The 20,961-nt window shown below is 34.8% G+C and overlaps 1 protein-coding gene across 28 annotated transcripts in view; it reads left to right on the top strand.

The window, feature by feature from the left end:
• The window catches only part of RABGAP1L (RAB GTPase activating protein 1 like), an 831,104-nt gene that overhangs the window by 520,145 nt on the left and 289,998 nt on the right, over positions 1 to 20,961 (top strand). For all 28 annotated transcript variants that reach the window (XR_010157113.1, XR_010157108.1, XR_010157115.1 and 25 more), the window contains 2 exons: positions 13,310 to 13,435; positions 15,911 to 16,054. Coding sequence is in view for 22 of the 28 variants with exons in the window: in XM_054673497.1 (XP_054529472.1) it covers positions 13,310 to 13,435; positions 15,911 to 16,054 (270 nt within the window). In the remaining 6 variants the exon portion in view is untranslated. The remainder of the gene's footprint in view (positions 1 to 13,309; positions 13,436 to 15,910; positions 16,055 to 20,961) is intronic.

The raw sequence follows: 20,961 nt of genomic DNA, 5'->3' as shown, positions 1-20,961 counted from the left end.
CATTCTGGAAGTGAAGAGCAATTATAGTAGATTCATGGTCCTAATTCTGAAAACCTGATTTTAATTATAATAGTTCTATTATGATTTTCACTTTGTTTCACTTTGAGGTTGATGATTTTTTTCCCTCTGTTACATTATTATCTGTTTATGACAGTTTCTGTCTTCTTGTTATCCTTCTTTCTTTGATTTCTCTACATCTCACCTTTTTGGGACTTCCTGTGATGACCAGTTACTTTATAGTCACAAATTCTCAGGGGCCCTTGTTCCCCTTCTAAACCCACTAGAATCTAGAATAGTCAGGTCCCTTCCCTAAGAGGCTGGAGACCATACCCAGTGACATGGATGTTTTCTTCAAGGCTCAGAGCCATCTTTCTTCTAAAGGAAGCCTTTATAATTACTTGGATGAGAAGCTGAAGTTCAAGACATGGGTGGTGAAGCTTTGGTTTGAACAAAGTAATCTTTTTTTTTTTGAGATGGAGTCTCGCTCAGTTGCCAGGCTGGAGTGCAGTGGTGCAATCTCAGCTCAGTGAAACCTCCGCCTCCTGGGTTCAAGCGATTCTCCTGCCCCAGCCTCCAGAGTAGCTGGGACTACAGGCAGACGTATCACCATGCCCAGCTAATTTTAGTGTTTTTTTCAGTAGAGACAGAGTTTCACCATGTTAGCCAGGCTGGTCTTGATCTCCTGACCTGGTGATCCTCCCACCTTAGCCTCCCAAAGTGCTGGGATTACAGGCGTGAGCCACCACGCCTGGCCACAAAGTGATCTTTGAACATACCGTAGTTTAGCATTTTTTACCTGTAGCCCTGTTTAACATATTATAATATATTTATTAATGTTCAGTGAGAAGACTATCTCTCTGAGAAATCTGTTTTGGATTTGACAGAAGTTTGGGTCAATTATAAGTTCATAATTATTTGGAAACACCCTCCCCACCCCGTCCGCAAAGAGAGAAAGAGAGAGATTCAAATAACGAGAGCTCAAATACCCAGAATTTTTTTTCTACATTATGTACTCTACTATTATAAGGGCCACGTAGTGAGTCAGCCTTTGTGAACTCCAACAAGATAGCTTCCAGTGTATGTTACAAGAGAGACAGAAATTCAGTCTAGTCTCTCACACTTTCTACATTAATAGAATTATTCAGTGTTGTCATGGCTTTTATAAAAATAACTTGAAATATAGAAATCCTTTTAGAATCCTTAAGGAACAATGAACTGATACTCAGCATTCTGTTAATGAAAAACATATTCTAATTTTTAATTGGCAGTATGTTTGATAATTCTGTTAATTAGCATATTCCATTAACTGACCAACCCATCCATTCAACCAATTTGAATAACAGAAGTTAACTGTAATTTATTTTTTACTATATTTTTGTCTCCCTGGTTTAAACAAATAGAAGAATACGGACTGGTTTAAACAATTCATCAAACACACTATCTCAGGTTCCAGGGAGATACATTATTAGGGTCTTACTGACTAATTTGTTATCAGTTACATAAGCTATTGCTTCTTTTTGCTGCCAGACATCTTTGGAAGCTCCATATTAATCACTGTGAGAGCCTGCTTCCTTTTGGGTTCTGTCCTTTCCTCACCCATAGTCATTTATATTTCACATTCATTGCCTGAGAAGAAAGTAAGACCAAAAATGAAAGTATGTTCAAAAACAGTTTTGAATTTTTAGGATTTTTTCGTGTCTAAGTAGTTTAAATAAATAATTAGCCTCTCCTTGTACTTGGAAATTTCTAGATGCTTTGACAATAGCTTTGTAACATGTAGTAGTTTAGACAATGGAAGAATTAAATGTTTATCACAGTAGACTCTTACATCCATTTATGAAATTACAAGAAATTTGTCATTTACAGTTGGAGAATGTTATAGTACAGATTGCCTGCAACCATTATAATGTTCAACTGCCTTTGTAATGAAATATACAATAATAATTTGTAATTTCATAATCATGATATTAGTCTTTATCTCTTAGTCTTAATAAATTATGACCTGATTATATTTCACTTACTCTAAAAATTATATAAAATATTTTAGATAATTTGTAACCCAATAATTTTTCTACAATATTTATTGTTACAAGTTTTAAATTTTTTAATTGAACATGTACCTTTTTAGACATTCAGAAGTTTATGTTCATTTTTAAGGTTAAATTACTGTATGTATACTAATATTGGCATTTATAGAAGCTTTCCAACTGCAAGAAGGATTATGTTTGAATAATCTAGCATGTTTAAAACTATTGAATTTTTTTAAAAAAACTATGACTAGGTACAATTCCTTTCGAAACCGATTTGGCTTTGTCTGATAAAGATATGCACACCCAGAAGTTTTGCTCCTAGACATACCTTAGTCAAATTTACGCACTTGTACATCAAAATACATGTATTACTTTTGTCCTAATTAATAGTGTTTATAACAGTCAAAACACTGAAGCAACTCAAATGTCCACTACTAAAATGTCCAATATTAGAATTGTAATTAGACAGTAAGATGGCTAAATTATGATATTCTTAGAGTATGAATGCCATACAGCAATGGAAATGAATGTTTCACACTACATTGATTCATATAAATGAATCATATAAACATAAGATTTAGTTTAAAAAAAGCAAAGTACAACATTACATTTGGTATGATTCCATTTTGCATAAAGTTCAATAACAAGCAAAACTAAATTCTATTTTTAGGATGCTAGATAGATGGAAAAAACTGTACAGAACACCAATGAAGTGATAACTGTTAAAGTTAGGCAAGTGATTTCTCTAGGGAGAAACTGGGAATCATGACTGAAAAGAGACACAGGGATTTTCAGGGCTATCGACAGTATTCTCTTTCTTAACCTAGATAGTGGTTACATGCATCCTTTGTAAGTTTTTTTAGTTTATAATCAAGTATTAATTAAAGTGTACATTTAATTTTTATACATTTTTCTGTTTGTTGTATTTCAGAGTAAAATAAAATTAAAAATTATAAATTTTAAAATATTTCTCACCAAAAAGACAGGTTTGGGATAAGATTTAACCAATGGAAGTAAATAAGAAGCAGAACTACCTATTACAGATTCCAGAGTCCAAGGTGACAAGATAAAGGCTTCATTTTGAAGTCTCTATCGTATATATATATATATTTGTAACATATATATATATGTTAAGTATTTGTGGCATTATATTATTCAAGACTCTTTCTGCTGCATGTGACAGAATTGACTCATATAACTGGGAAATCTAGGGTCAGAGATGATTTTTCACATGATTGGACTGCAGAGTTCATATTTTGTCATCAAGAATCTGTATCTCTGCTTTTCTTGAATTTTATTGTCTTAATTATGTTAGTAGACAAAAAAGTGGGCAAAATGACTGTTGGCTGGCCTGGATTCATATGATCAGGACAACTTCATTTAAAAGGGACTATTTTTTGCTACCTCGTTTAAAAGGGACTGTCTTTTGCTATAGCTCCTGCATTTATTTAAAGTGACACACAGCAACACCACCAACAACTCCCTCTGTTTTTCTTCCTGTTGGACTTTGGCCTGGTTGGGTAGGGCATTCTAATTGTCACAGCCCAGGTCTTTAGTGAAGATCAGTGAACACCATCAGCCGCCCCTCCTAAACAATGGAATGGTCTTCCTATAGGAAGAGGGGTTTTGATATCAGATGATGGGACAGTAGGATGCTAAACAGGTACATCACATCATCTTGAGTGATCTACTTACTACAAGATTTTTAGTGTATTTAAAAAATAAGTCCTATACTTCCAAATCACTTTTCCTTCTAGTTCAAGAGAAAGAAGCATTCATTTTCCTATTCCAAGTTAATTCTTATGAAGTGCTTTTGAGCCATTTTCCAACATCTCCCTGTGTCCTAATACACACAAACATTTTACCTATTTAAAAAATATTTAACTACTATCTTATGTCTCTCTGCCTTTTTGAAGCTGAACTCTTTCAAAGGATACTGAAAAGTACAACTGTGAATTTGGATTGTGGTTTAATACCTTTCAAGTTATATGGCTTTGGGCAAGTTTCTTCAACTGAGCTTTAGTTTCTTGTTATCATCCTTCTAGGCTTATTATGAGTATTGAGTACCTTATGATGAGTGTAAAGAGTCTTACATATTTTGTACCTAGCACAAAAATAATGCAGTTATGAGATTAAAACCAGGCTTTACTTAATAGACCTATAGTTACTGGCAAGTCATTTAACTTCTTTGAACTTCACTAGTATTATATTTATAATGTAAAAATAATGCCTACCTTGCAGGATTTTGGTGAATATCAAATGGGGTCATGAATGAATATGTCTAATAATGGTAACTGTTGCTGTTATTTTTTAAATTAATAATTATTTGCTTTTACATTAATAATTATTTGCCCAGCCAGTTTTCTTTTGGTCCCTGGTCCAACTAATTTGAATGGATTACACATAGGAGACTAATATATCATACAATGATAGAATTTTATGGCTTATACATTGACATTCAATTTAAATGTATTAAGCTATTTGATTTAAAGGGAGAATAGACAAATGACTAGAAGTTTTCATTCTATTTGCTTTTTAATATGTAAACAAAAAATGAAGACATGATAAATAACCTTGAGTTTCAAGGTTCACCAGCATTCATCTTTTTTTTTTTTTTGAGACATGGTCTCGCTCTATGACCCAGGCTGGAGTACAGTGGCAAGATGTTGGCTCACTGTAGCCTCTTCTCCTGGGTTCAAGGAATTTTTCTGCTTCAGCCTGCCGAGTAGCTGGGATTACAGGCACATGCCACCATGCCTGGCTAATTTTTGTATTTTTAGTAGAGATGATGTTTCACCATGTGGGCCAGCCTGGTCTCGAACTCCTGACCTCAAGTGATCACACACAGCCTCCCAAAGTGCTGGGACTACAGGCATGAGCCACCATGCCGGGCCCATTCATTTTTGTTGAAGAAAATTGGGAATATCAGTAGAGTGTTCATCTCCTTCATAGAGAAAGGTAGATCATTCCAAAAAGATGTGAAACACATCATGTGAAGCAGGAAATTTAGTTTTACACTAACTATGGGGATTACTTTAAATTATCAAAATGTAGTTTTACTTCAAAAAATACCTTGATGTAAATGATTTCAGGTGCATCTTAAAGACTTGAAATACTTAGCACTGCTTTGTTTTATAGTTTATTGTGGAGAGAAGTAGTGAGGGCTTGGAGATTGTCTCCATTCAGTGATCATCACAATTAGTACAGATGGCAGATCATTATCAACATTTATTACCAAACAGTGATTACATCACTCAATTCTCAATTATGCATGTGAGGCAGGTATTTTTGTTTTGTATTTCATAAAGCCATGGATGATATTTTGATATCTTAAATTATAATATTTTAATGTTTATCCCCTTTTCCTTAATGAAATAACACTGGTGATAAAGTTTCTGTACACAGCAAAAATGGACATTCAGTCTTAGAGACCCACCATATTCCAACACCTTAATATTTTATTTAAAGATGTGTTGTTCAATTATGTATTTTTATTGTAACTTTAGACCAGTTGCATAAATTGGATAAATTGGATTATCTTATTCTATGAAGCATTAATCATTGTAATAAGTTAAATAGTCATTTTAGTGCTTTTTTTTTAAGTAGGTAGGTACCACCGTACTACCTCGTGGAGGAACTGCACGTACTAAGGTGAAGTTTGACAGTACAACCTAGCATTGCATCTCACATCTTGGTTGATTTTCTTTATGCCGATTGAGGGACAAGCTGAATAGTCGACACAAAATATAGATAATATAAAAGCTTTTTATATTTAGCATTTGGAATAGAATTACAGGAAATCAAGTGCTAATATAGTTGCATTTGGCTGCCCCTTGCTTCTAGCCTTCACACCAATACTTTCCTTCTACATTTTTGTTGGCAGTTACCAACAGATTGCCCTACTTGTGTGGTATGACTTCATTAAAAAGGCAGATATATGCAGAATTTTGCTAGTTTATCTTAAAGAAATATTTAACACTTGATATTTATTGAAGGTTCTATGCCAAGAGTTGTGGAGTGGGGGGTACAACATTAAAGTGGTGGTTAGAAGTGCACAAATAACTGTAATGGCATACAACAAAGAGTTTTGGGATTCAGAGAAAGCAGGGGTCTCCTCACATTAAAGAGAAATAACAAAGTGCCACTTATGATCAGTTTTAAAAGATCAGTAATATTTTAAAGGCAGAGCTGTGCTATAGAGTATATCCCAACCCAGTTATTCCCTCTGAGCTTGTATACAAAACCATGTGGAGAACCTTGAAGGTGCAGTTTGTCTGAGTCATAAAAAGCATGGGGAGGAGGAGGGGGACATTCTTCCTAGTGATACACAAGAAATGCTGTCACTTATATGAAAAGCAGCACATTTTTGCTGCTTCATGTTAACAACTTAAATTCCAGCAAATCATTTTAACAGAAAGATCTTAGAGTAAAAATTTTACCTATGCATCGTTTATTCTTTTGAGTATCCTTGTATAAAGCATTTTGGTAATTGTCAATGTATAAGACAGTCTCTGTCTTTAAGGAAGGAAAGATAAGAGAAATTTACATTTAGTGATTGCCAACAATATGTATATGTTGTCTCTTAAATATATTTCACTTAATACTTGTAGCATCCCTATGACATAGGTATTATTATTTCTAATTTTTTAGAAGTAAAAAAAATCTTAGGCATTAAAAGAGGTTGCCTGCTCAAAATCACCCAGCGAGTAATTAAAACCTTACCTGAAATTAACATCTATTGGTATAATTCCAAAATCATGTATTTCTCCTGCAGCGCCTTTTGTATATTCATGATCTGTTTCTGGGCAAAGTTTTGAGGGGAATGATTGAATATAGGTTCTTGTAGATTATACCTTTATACAAAAGAAAAGTGATAGATTCTTAGTAAACCAAAATATAGTTGTCCCTCGGTATTGGGAACTAATGAGGAATTGGTAGCAGCTGCGTGACCTTACTAAAAATAAAAATCAGATCCGCTGCTGTAAACTCTTCACTGATTTCCCACTGCACTTAGAATACATTCCTAACTCTTTATCATGGTCATATCAGTGCTGTGCTACAGCCAGGTCATACCAGCTTTTGACGGCCAATTGTTAAATTTTCAGGAATTCTGTGAACCAGTTGTTAAGCACAGCCATTGTTACAAATTAAATGATAAAAACTTACAGTTAAATAACTCATGTTAAAAACAAAAGTAATAAGTACTCAAAATTCATCACTTTCTGGTTATGTTACCACTTTTTATTGTTGTCTGTGCTCTTGAACTATTTACATTGTTTTATCTGTATGATAAAAATGGTATATAATGGTATGCTGCAGCTCTACTGTTATGCATCACTTTTCTTTTTTTTTGCAAATGATATTTTATTTTATGCAATTTGTTTATTTACTCATTCATTCAATTGCTTATTTAATCATTCCTTAAAATATATAAGCTGAGAGCTGACTATATGGATGGCACCAGGCAAATACAATAGATACAGTAGTGAAAAAAATAAACATGGTGTCTTTTGTTATGGAGTCCAAAGCTCAGTGGAGCAGTGAGTGATACTAATCAAACAACTGCACAAATGCATCTATAAGTAAATTATTTTAAAAGTACAGTTAAAGGAAACAAGTAGGTGCTATTAAGTACATGATATAATATCAGGGTTCAAGAAAATTTTCAGAGCACATGGCAAATGAGATACATATATTCAGTCTGCCCTTCATGTCTGCAGGTTCAACCAATCGTGGATGAAAAATATTTGGAAACATTAATAACAGTGTAACAAGTAAAAATATAAATAAAAATACATTGTAATGACGATTTACATAGCATTTACATTGTATTAAGTATTATAAAGAGATGATTTAAAGTAGATTACTAAAATCATCTACTTCAGTAATGTTATATGCAAATATAACATATATGGTTACCTGCAAATACTGTACTATGCCATTTTTTTTCTTTTTTTTATTTTTTATTTATTATTATTATACTTTAAGTTTTAGGGTACATGTGCACATTGTGCAGGTTAGTTACATATGTATACATGTGCCATGCTGGTGCGCTGCACCCACTAACTCGTCATCTAGCATTAGGTATATCTCCCAATGCTAACCCTCCCCCCTCCCCCCAACCCACAACAGTCCCCAGAGTGTGATGTTCCCCTTCCTGTGTCCATGTGTTCTCATTGTTCAATTCCCACCTATGAGTGAGAATATGCGGTGTTTGGTTTTTTGTTCTTGCGATAGTTTACTGAGAATGATGATTTCCAATTTCATCCATGTCCCTACAAAGGACATGAACTCATCATTTTTTATGGCTGCATAGTATTCCATGGTGTACATGTGCCACATTTTCTTAATCCAGTCTATCATTGTTGGACATTTGGGTTGGTTCCAAGTCTTTGCTATTGTGAATAATGCCTCAATAAACATACGTGTGCATGTGTCTTTATAGCAGCATGATTTATAGTCCTTTGGGTATATACCCAGTAATGGGATGGCTGGGTCAAATGGTATTTCTAGTTCTAGATCCCTGAGGAATCGCCACACTGACTTCCACAATGGTTGAACTAGTTTACAGTCCCACCGACAGTGTAAAAGTGTTCCTATGTCTCCACATCCTCTCCAGCACCTGTTGTTTCCCGACTTTTTAATGATTGCCATTCTAACTGGTGTGAGATGATATCTCATTGTGGTTTTGATTTGCATTTCTCTCATGGCCAGTGATGGTGAGCATTTTTTCATGTGTTTTTTGGCTGCATAAATGTCTTCTTTTGAGAAGTGTCTCTTCATATCCTTCACCCACTTTTTGATGGGGTTGTTTGTTTTTTCTTGTAAATTTATTTGAGTTCATTGTAGATTCTGGATATTAGCCCTTTGTCAGATGAGTAGGTTGCGAAAATTTTCTCCCATTTTGTAGGTTTATGCATCACTTTTCAACTCCAGTCCATTTATTTTCTAATATTCTACTCTGATCTCTTCCCCTACCTCCTCTTTATGCTCAATAATTCATGGATTTGCCGTTTTGAGGCTATTTTCTAGATCTTGCAGGCATGCCTAATGTCTTTTTATTCTTTTTGTTGTTGTTGTTTCTCCTCTATGTATTTTCATATAGCCTGTCTTCAAGCTCACTGATTCTTCTGCTTGATCATCTACTGTTGAGAGACTGATACATTTTTAAGTTTGTCAGTTGAATTTTTTAGCTTCAGAATTTCTGCTTAATTATTTTTTATTATTTCAGTCTCTTTGTTAACTTTATCTGATAGGATTCTGAATTTTTTCTCTGTATTGTCTTGAAGTCATTGAGCTTCCTCAAAGTAGCTATTCTGAATTCTCTTAAATGTCACATATCTCTCACTCCAGGATTGGTCCCTGGTACCTTGTTTAGTTCATTTGATGAGGTCATGTTTTCCTGGGTATTCTTGATGCTTGTGGATGTTTATTGATATCTGGGCATTGAAAAGTTAAGTATTTATTCTAATCTTCATAGTCTGGACTTATTTTTACCCATCCTTCTTGAGAAGCCTTTCCAAAGGGAATTAAGTGTTGTGATCTAAGTCTTTAGTCACTGAAGCCATATCTGCTTTAGGGGATGCCCCAAGCCAAATAATGCTGCAATTTTTGCAGACTCGCAGAGATATAGCCTTGGTGGGCTTGGGTAAGATCTGAGAGAATTCCTAAAATCTCTTTTTCTCTTCTCTCACTTTCCCCTGAATAAATAGTGTTTTTTTTCTCCTCATGCTGGGCTTCCTGGAGTTGAGGAGCAGGGTGACACAAGCACTAGCCACCACAGCTGGGACTGGCTACTATGGCTGCAACTGCACTTGGTCACACCTGAAGCCAGCATGGTACCTGACGACTACTGCCTGGCTGCTGCTGGTGTTTATTCAAGGCCCCAGGGTCTTTCCATTCAGGGTAGCAGGTTTCCTTCTGGCCCAGGATGGATCTAGAAATGCTTTTCAGGAGCTAGGGTCTGGACTCAGGGGATTCAGGACTCTGCTTCATGTTACTGTGGCTGAGCCGGTACTCAAGTTGCAGGACAAAGTCCTCTTTACTCTTTCCTCTCTTTTCCACAAGCAGAAAAGGAGTATCTCCCAAGCTGCCCTGCCTGGAGTTGGGGAAGGGGTGTAAGTAGAGCCACTCTTACTTTTTTGTTGTTGTTTCTATTTGATCCCTTGGCTACCCCAGCTGGTGTTTCACTGGATTGTATGTACCCCAAGTCCACTGGCTTCAAGCCCAGCACAGCACCAGGACTTGCCGGAAGATTGTAATACTTGTGGCCGAGACTGCTTTTCAAATTTGTTCAGGACACCAGGGCACTTTAGTCTACCAGGGGGCTTCCCTTCTGTCTGGGGCCAGTCTAAATCCTTCCTTGTTGTGTGCCTGCTAAATTCTGCCCTGTGTTGTGTTCTGCTGTGACAGGGCAGCACTGAGTACCAATGCAAAGTCCCACAATCCCTGCTCTCTCCCTTTCCCAAGTGCATGGATTCTTTCTCTACACAGTGCTGGGGGGATAGGATAGGTTTGGTGTAGACAATGTAAGACTGTTTTTTCTATCCTCTTCCGTGCCTTCTTCCTTGATATCATGTTAAAACCGGGTACTGTGATTGCTCACCTGATTTTTTGTTTTTATGAAGGTGTTTCTTGCGTGGATAGTTGTTCAATTTGGTGTTCTTGAGGGAGGATGATTGCTGAAGGATGATTGCTATTTGGCCATCTAGCTCTGCCTCCTCCAAAATTGTCTCTGATGTTTACCTTTACTTCCAACACCCAACATTCCCTAGTCTTGGACTTCTGCATCCTTATGAAACTCAAGTAGAGTTGCCTGTTTACTCTTCCCCTAGGGAGGCACTATACCTTTATCTCTGTATCCCTAAAGCCTAGAACAGGGCCTGCACCTCATCTGTACAGTGACTATATGTATGAATGCCAAAAGGCACATAAACCTTTTATTTGCCCTAATGATTTTACCACATTCAAAGAAATAAAAACATATTCCCTTTATAAGACATCAGATGGTAAGACATTTACTTAGAAAGAGAGAGACTTAAGTGAATTAGTATCTCTAGGACTGGCCGCAGTTCAGTTATCTTTTTTTTTTTCTCTCTCTTTTGAGATAAAATCTCAAAACTCCAGGCTGGAGTGCAGTGGTGCGATCTCAGCTCACTACAACCTCCACCTCCCAGGTCAAGCAGTTCTCCTGCCTCAGCTTCCCCAGTATCTAGGATTACATGTACACACCAACATGCCCAGCTATTTTGTATTTTTAGTAGAGACGGGGTTTCGTCATGTTGGCCAGGCTAGTCTCGAACTCCTGACCTCAGGTAATCCACCCACCTTGGCATCCCAAAGTGCTGGGATTACAGGCGTGAGCCACCGCGCCCGGCCTGGCTACAGTTATCTTACATGCGGCTATTTTGTATAGCCATTTGAGTAGAGATCTGAGAGGAAGATGAAGAGGCTTACACCTTGGTAAGAGAAGTATTCTTGGCCATATATGTTCAAGTTAGTGTCATTTGAGGCTTTGATGACAAAGGAGTAAAGAATACAGTGTAATTGTATCCTAAATAACCAAACGGAAGCTGAAAAATAGTTGCTAACTTGAATAGCTGAGGTCAGTGGCCAGAAATTTTGAAAAGGTCTCAAACAGCTCATAGATAAAAAGAAAACAAACAAATATTTAAAGAATCAAAATGAAAACACTATAATGTATTTATTTAACTTCAGGAGATGTTATTGAACAAATTTGGGTATTTTATGGTTTATAATTAGAAAATAGAAGTGGCTGATTTGTATAAAATCTTGTACAACTGCATTTCTAAGTGGATAAATGGAACTCTACTTGATTCACTTGCTGAAGTATGAAGTTAGTCTAACAAATGTATGAAATACCATAATCAACCAAATGTAAATTTCCAAGGAAGTAATATTTAAAGTAGATGTTTGTATAATAGTTACATCCTAGGACATTGAATAAGTACAACTTTTTCTGTATGCTTGGTGTAATTTCTAGAATATTAGATATGTCCCTTTCCATATTCTTTCACCTGTTGATACCACTGTTTAGAGGTTTGTTCCTTTGACTTCAGACTTTATTCCCTGTTCAGATAAAAATACCTCTGAGAAAGCTAGTATGTTAGAGTTTACTGGCCATTTCCCTGAAAACTGTATTTTACAGAAAGTAGCAACATCAAGAAAACTCGGGGAGGATAGTCTCATGCTATTTACCAAAATTTAAAATGCATTTATTTTTTCACCCAGCATTCCCCCTTTTGGGAATGTGCTCTACCCCACCCCATTTTTGCATATGTACAAAATGATACATATGCAAAGTTTATTGAAGCTTTATATGATTAAAAAATTAGGAACATCTCAAGTATCAATAGGAAACTCGTTAAATGAGCTATAGTACTTTTATATAATGGAATACTATGTAATTGCTTTTAAAAAAATAAAGAGACAACTCTTTATATACTGAGATAGAAAGATTTCCAACATATATTGTTAAGGAAAAAAATCAAGATGTATAACAAATATAGAATATTATCTTTTATGTGGGATGGGACAAAATAAAATTAAAAATGTAATTATTTTATTTGCATAGATAATCAGTGGCAGAATACAGGAGAAATTATTTAGAGTAGATATGAGGCTATGCAAAAGAGGTTGGGGGGTGTAGGTACCGGGGATTAGTTTATATATAATGATAGGGAGGAGCGAGACTTTTACCTTTAGATCTTTTTACATTGTTTTTATTTTATTTTATTATTATTTTTTTAGACGGGGTCTCTCTCTGTCACCCATGCTGTAATGCAGTGACATGATTTTGCTCACTGCAACCTCCGCCTCCCAGGCTCAAGCGATCCTTCCACCTCATCCTCCCAAGTAGCTGGACTACACACTCATGTTGCCACACTCGGCTAATTTTTTTATTCTTTGTAGAGACAGGGTTTTGCCATGTTGGTCAGGCTGGTCTCGAACTCCTGGGCTTAAGTGATCTGGCTGCCTTGGCCTCCCAAAGTGTGCTTTGGTTTTTTAATCATGAGTGTATTGCCTATTTTTAAAGATAGCCTAATGAATGAATGACAACATGATTAAAATTAACAAAAGAAGATAATTCATCTCAAGTAAGGAGGTCATGTCACTCTGCCAAAGACTGGCTCTGAAGGACTTCATTTGCTCCAGGCCTTCAGCTACTTATGCAAAGGACTAATAACATGAAGGAACTTTTTTGACATTCTGGCAAAATGCCACTTATTTATATTGTATATGTATATATTTTTCTGTAGATGCCAGAGGAACAAGCATTCTGTGTTTTGGTGAAAATCATGTACGACTATGGTTTGAGAGACCTCTACAGAAACAACTTCGAAGATCTTCATTGCAAATTCTACCAGTTGGAGAGACTAATGCAGGTAAATAAAAATTAGGAACTTTTATCACTCAGGGATTTGTTGAGTCATAGAAAAAGCCTAATAGAGTTGGTAAGCAATAATGAATTATAGAAGTTTAATGGAATATTATAGAAAATGTACATGGATTTAGTTTCAGACCAATATCTACATTGGTCTATCATAATATGTTTATTTAGCCATTTTACTATTTTAAAAATATCTCACATTTTAAATGTTCAAGTTAAATATACTTTGAAGTGAGAATCTAATGAGTTTAATCATTAAGAGATTGCCAAGTATTGTTTGTAGAGGAATGGAGATATTTACAGAGTAAAAATGGAAATACCTAAGAGCTTTCTGCATACTAATTAGCACCACTTCCTTATTTGAGTCCACATAGAACACTTGGAAAAGCCAGAAAGATATTCATAAGAGAATAAAACATACTAAAATACTGTAGGGATACATTTAAAAATTTTTAAATATAATTCCTAATCTCAATGTTGTTGTTGTGCTTTACAATGCGTATTTATAAATGTGTGTGAGAAACATGCATCCTTTTATATATACCAAATATTACATAGTAAAAAAGATTGTGACCACAGGCAAAGTGATTGACCAGAGCTGACAAAAGGAATTTTTAACTAGCTTTGGAGTTCTACCTGAAGTTGATAATCTTAAATTTATAATGGGTTTTTGTGGCATGTTTATGTGACTTTGTTTAAAAGGGGTTTTGGGAATCCAAGAGAAATGTGAAGGAAGTACACGGATGGATTGATTCCATATTGGGGAAGGGTAAAATGGTTGAGGAAGGAGGTTCGTGGAATGTGAGAGCAGAAGATGCTAGTAGGAGCTCATTGATATGAACTGCCAGGGGATCCGTAGGTGTCTAAAGAGGGAAGTGAAGCCAGTAGGAGACTGAGAGATTAGAAGAACAGGGCAGTAGAAGATGAATTTGCAGTGAGGTTAAAGGAACAATTTATTGGGAGAAGGGAATGTAGGAGGGTAGAAGACTTTAAAATTGAAAAGAAATAAAAGGAGGCAGGGATGTAAAATGAGCCATAAGTACAATGACAAATGGGCATTAAGGAGGAAAAAGACTATGTAGAAGAATCTGGTAAATATGGATATTAACAGCAATAAGCTCCTTTTTAACGATTTAATTCTACCAAGTAAATATTTGGGATTACTTGCTTTTTGCCTTTTATTTACCAAAAAATTCATATATTTTCGAAGGTCAGTATTCCTAAGGGCTTTGAGAATCAAGTAAATATACCTAATAAATAACAGATGTGTGGTACTATGAAGAACCTCAACCACATTTTTCTATTAGCACTTTTTTTCCAGTTAACTGAATGAGCATTTGGACATTCCATTTGAAGTACCTAATGGGCACATTTGGCTGTTTTTCAAAGAGAGCATGTAGTTCAAGAAATGGCTTATTTTGTTTTTTATTCTTCTTTTTGTGGTCTATTTATGAAAACAAAATGAAGGTGGCCTTTGTCTTTCAGTTATGGTAATAGCTATGCGAATACTTTGTACCTTGCTGTTCATGCTTTTGAAAACCATTTGCTTGTTTAAATTGGGAGAAAAAAATAAAGTTACCATAAAGGCATTTTTAGAAGATATCCAATTTTATATATTATACCTTTGCATAATTTCTTTGCTTTGCCATTTTTAATATGCTGAAGACAGATTTCTAAATAGTTTGTCGTGGCTTAGAATTTTCTAAGTGTTCAAAAAATATACTGAAACATCATAGACCCCAGATTAGATGATTTCCAAAGAGAAGATACATTTCTTTTCTAGCTAGTTAAGAATTGAACCCTGGGCTGGGTACAGTGGCTCACACCTGTAATCCCAGCACTTTGGGAGGCCAAGTCGGGCAGATCACTTGAGGTCAGGAGTTCGAGACCAGCCAGGCTAATATGGTCAAACACTGTCTCTAATAAAAAATACAAAAAATAATCGGGCCTGGTGGAGGGTGCCTATAATCTCAGCTACTTGGAAGGCTGAGGCAGGAAAATGGCTTGAACCTGGGAGGCGGAGGTTGCAGTGAGCCAGGATCATGCCACTGTACTCCAGCCTGGATGACAGAGCAAGACTCTTATCTCAAAAAAAAAAAAAAAAAAAAAAAAAAAAAAATTTAATCCTGAATGGGGATGCTATGACTTGACCCTGGAGTCAAGATACACATTACACTACAGATGCTCTGGTAGAATGAGAATTTTGCAAGAATCAAGAACAGTCAAGTGAGCAAGAGATGGTCTTTCTTAGTTGTTTATAATAAGTCTGTTTTTATTTTCCTCAATTATCTGTCATATCCCTAATTCTCATCTGCTGTCATCACTTCTGTGCAGTTATACAAGACAACCAATACTAGAATAGAGTTACAGCGATCATAGAAAGCTGTTTGTAAGTTGCAGTTGTGGCAGGAACTTCATTGTTCTGCTGCAAGCTTCTCATTGCTCTTAAATTTTCCACTTTGACTTTTAGGAACAGCTACCGGACCTGCATAGCCATTTTTCTGATCTGAACCTGGAAGCTCATATGTATGCATCCCAGTGGTTTCTCACTCTTTTTACTGCCAAGTTCCCACTCTGCATGGTGTTCCACATCATTGACTTACTGCTTTGTGAGGTAGAGTGACTCCCATCTTTCACTAAGCCAAAATAGAAAGTAGTTTCTACTAAAAATGGTTACAGTTTTCTTCCTTTTGTTTTTGCCTGTGACATTAAGCCATAAATACTCACTGACCAAAAAGCTGTATTTGAATTTTCAGTAAAAACTATTTTAATTGTAATTTTATTATTTCTGAGGAATGAAAATGTTAAGGCATATATAATTCCTACAAAGTAAAATGGGTGATTAAATTTGCATAATTAAATTCATAATAAACCTATATCTGTATAATAATGTTTTACCAGTATAAAATGCCTTTAAGGTTAAATAAATGAATTTAGAACTGGGTGTTTTTTAATATTAATGCAGTTATACTGCAAGAGTGAATATAAATGAGATTTTTATAATAACTAATTTCTCAGTTCATCAGACATCTTTCTGTTTATCATGTTTGGGACTGCTGCCAAATGATGAGACAAATGATAAACTAAAGCTATTATGTCATATAATTATATTTTTATATAGTAGAATATTTCAAAAATTAGTTTGTAAAATTTCTTAGGTGTTTATATTTGTGTATTTTATTGTTTTTAGTTCCTTAGATGGCTATATTTATTTACTCTTTTAAAGAAATAAACAGTATTATGCATATATATGGCTTATATTGGTCATCAAAATGTTTGACTATCTTAGCAGTAATAGGGAATTTGCTAGATAAGAAGTGTATATTTTCAATGGCAGTATAAATGTATATAAAATATAGCTATCTTAAAAAGCAGGACTAATCAAAAGTATAAGCTTATCTACGTGATTATAAGCTTAATATATAATCTAGACAGTTTTGTATTACTATGCTTCTTAAGGTAAACATCCTTTAAAAAAAATTTTTTTTGTATAAATTTAAGGGGTACAAGTGATGTTTTGCTACGTGGATATATTGTGTAGTGGTTAAGTCTGGGCTTTTAGTGTAACCATCACTTGAATAATGCACATTGTACCTGTTGAATAATTTCTTATCCCCTACCCCCCTCTCACTGTCCCATGTGAGTCTCCAATGTCTATTATTACAAATTCTGTGTCCATGTATACACATTATTTGGCAGTATTTGACTTTCTGAGTTGTTTTACTTAACATAATGGCCTCCAGTTCCATCCATGTTGCTGCTAATGACATGATTTTACTCTTTTTTATGGCTGAATAATGCTACATTGTATGTACATACCACATTTTCTTTATCCAGTCATCCACTGATGGACACTTAACGCTGATTTTGCATCTTTGCTATTATAAATAGTGCTGCGATAAGCATATAAGTGCACGAATCTTTTTTTATACAATGATTTCTTTTCCTTTGGATAGGTACCCAATAGTGGGATTGCTGGATTGAATGGTAGTTCTATTTTTAATTCTTTGAGAAATTTCCATACTGTTTTCCATAGAGGTTATACTAATTTACATTCTCACCAGCAGTGTGGACTCTTTTCTCTACATCCTCACTAACATCTGTTATTTTTTGACTTTTTAATAATAGCCATTCTGACTGTCATAAGATAATATCATGTTATGATTTTAATTTGCATTTCTTTGATAATTAGTAATGTTGAACATTTTTTCATATGCTCATTGGCCATTTGTATATCTTCTTTTGAAAAATGTCTGTTTATGTCCTTTGCCCGCTTTTTAATGGGGCTAGTTGGTTTTTCTGTTGTCATTGAGTTGTTTAAAGATTTCTCTTTCTTTTCTTTTCCTTTTCTATTTCTTTTCTTTCTCTTTTTGAGATGTAGTCTCACTCTGTCACCTAGGCTGGAGTGCAGTGGCATGATCTCAGCTCACTGCAACCTCCACCTGCCGGGTTCAAGCAATTCTCCTGCCTCGGCCTCCCAGGTAGCTGGAACTACAGGCACACAACACCATGCCCGGCTAATTTTTTGTATTTTTAGTAGAGATGGGGTTTCACCATGCTGGCCAGGCTGGTCTCAAACTCGGTCTCCCAAAGTGCTGGGATTAGAGGCATGAGCCACTGCTTCCGGCCAGATTCCTCTTTCTTAAAAGGAAAGTCTAATGATTTTAATCACACTAGGAATTAGAAGTTTAAATGTAAAAATAAGATTTAAAAGATGCAATGTATAAACTATATAAAGCATAAAAATGTTATTTCTCAGCCTACTAAAACAGTAACAATTATATATGCAGGCAAGGCTGGTCTTTTGCTCTTCAATGGCTTTAGTTAGTACTTGCCTAATAGCTGAAGGTCACAGGGCATTTGTAAACATGTAAGAGTTTTAATCATTTGTACTGTACTTTGATAAAGAAGGGTTCAGTGACTTGCCAGGCTTGCAGAATAGGTTTCCAAATCCTGAATATAACAGCTAGAGAATCTGATTTATAATATGTTAATTCTCCGACTTGTTTTACTTACAAATTAGTTTGTAAAATGCCTTTCTAAATGTATCTTAAAGGAAGAATTCAGAATTAGGAGCTAAAACTTTATTCAAAGTCAACATGGTGTAATCACAATATTCACAAAGCATATGTGGTCATTTGTGCCAAAAACTCTACCTGATTATCCAAATTGGTGTAGTGAACAGTTCCAACTCCGCTATTTTATAGGGCAATACTCTTTGAAAGTATAAACCAAATTCACATCTTCAAGTTCTAGAATATTAAAATAAGTGAATGCTAAAAGTTTTGATAAATATTCATAGACTTTTTATATACTGAGCTGAGTTTAGTATTTCATGGTATTTCATAAAAATAGGAAAGTGGTTGTATGACATTTTAACAGTTTTTGAGTTATATATAGTATGAGCTTGCAAATATTTATTATTGCTTCACAATTTTTGCAGAAAGAGATTAATTTCGTACTAGATTGGTTCTATAGTGTTCATTGTAGAAAAGGGAATAAAATTAATGTGCTTAATCATAACCAACTAAATGTGATTTCTCAATCACTTTTCCTAGAGTGGTATCTCTGCCCTTCAGTTCACTGGGATGGTGACTTTCTAAAGTTGTCTGCCTGAATGTTGGCACCCGTGGCATTGGAACATTGTCCATGGGTTTTCTGGAACCTAGATTCAAATTTTATCTTGAAGATACATGAATTTCTAATGTCAGTTAAGAAAACTAGCAACATTTGTGCTACAGAAAAGATAAATAAATTTATTAGCCTTCCCGTCACTTGTCAACTGTGACTTACAATCAGTGTTTGAAAGGTCATAATGTTCATTAATATTAATAAAAACATCATAGATATTACCTTTCCTCCCCTTAAACCTGTACTCTATAGCTGTTTAAGGAAGTTGGAAAACTTTTCAAAACATAGATTGTAATCATAGCATCATGATGTTCGGGGAAGTAAATGGTAACATCCTTTACCATTAAAATTGCTTTTCAGAATAATCTATTGGAAACAATATTGTAGTGTGCCTCAGGATATTTATTCTTTCCACTAACTCATCTTTGTCAAGAATTATTTTACAAAGGAAATTTTTGAATAAACTTTTACTTCCTGCATGTCTGTGTTTTCTTTTTGCCCCTTTCCTTCTTGTAGTTAATAAAATATTTATATCAAAAGCTATTATTTCATATGTGATGACATATTCTAAGAATTGGTAACACAGTCTTAAATAGATTATCCATAGGTATTTGTTTTTGTCGTATTCTCTGTTTTTAAGAAAACAATTTAAATTTTGAGGTTACGACTCAATGTTTACTTAAAAATGGAAGGATAGGAAGCTCTCAGGTAGAAAAGTGTTGACTTTTCAAAGTTTTACATTCTGATTTTTAACATGTGCAACATGTTTACTCAAAGATCCCATTGCAAAGTGAAAAAGAAAGACATTGAGTTTGAAACTTTATGCTTAGAAGACGTATCATGACATGCTTTCCTAAGCTATATTATTTTAAAGATTTCTTCATTCATTCTGAGGTTAAGCCAATAAAGTTAATTTAGCAGAAAAGAGAAGAATTTTATAGACCTTGACAATGCAGCCTGACTGAACAACTGCTAATTATTAATAGTTTTATTTAAAGTATTTGCTTAAATCTGAATATATGATAACATGGGTTAGTTAATTCCAGAATGATGGATAGCAGTGGGATTTGAAACTGAAGTTTAAAAATACATTTTCTTATGTTAAGATGAGTGAAAATCTGTTTTGATTGTCTTTTAGTCAGTAACTGAAATGAAAATCATTTTTAAAAAAACAAACCTATATCTTATTATCTGCCTTTATCTGTTTAGCAAGAGTCTACATGTATTAACATTTATAGTGTAAATATTATGCTATTACCCTATCGATAATAAAACATTGCAGTCTTTAAAATAACTTTTTATTGAAGTATAATAACAGATAAAAGAAAATTTGCAAATATTAATGTAGAACTTAATGATTTTTCAAAAAATGGACATAACGAAGTAACCAGCACCCAGATTTAAAAAAGAACAAAAAGGAACATTATCTGCATTTCAGAAACCCTCTTCCCCTTCACTGCCCTTTTCCAGTAACTACACTCTGAAAAGTAATCACTTTCCTGACTTTTAATGCCATAGTTTAGCTTTGCTTGTTTTGGAACTTTATGTATATGGAATCATACAATACGAACTCTTTTCTGTCTAACTTTTTTTAGTCATCATTATGTTTGTGAGATTCATCCATATCATTGCATTTAGGCATAGTTTAGTTTTCCGTTCTCCCATTCTATTGTTGATGGTTATTTGAGTTGTTTCTAGTTTCCAGAAGGCCATTATGAATAGTGCTCCGTGTGAATCTTTTGAACTTTCTTGAACTTGTCTTTTAGTTAACGTACCTATGCACTTCTGTGAGTACACAGCAAGGAGTAGAATTGTTGTGTTAGGATGTACATACATTCAGCTTTAATGGATACTGCCAAACAGCCTTCCAAGGTAGCATGAACATTAACT

This window comes from Pan troglodytes, chromosome 1 (assembly GCF_028858775.2).
Source record: "Pan troglodytes isolate AG18354 chromosome 1, NHGRI_mPanTro3-v2.0_pri, whole genome shotgun sequence".
Lineage (NCBI taxonomy): Eukaryota > Metazoa > Chordata > Mammalia > Primates > Hominidae > Pan > Pan troglodytes.
Note: the sequence above shows the minus strand (reverse complement) of the source record. Positions and strands in the feature narration are given on the sequence as shown.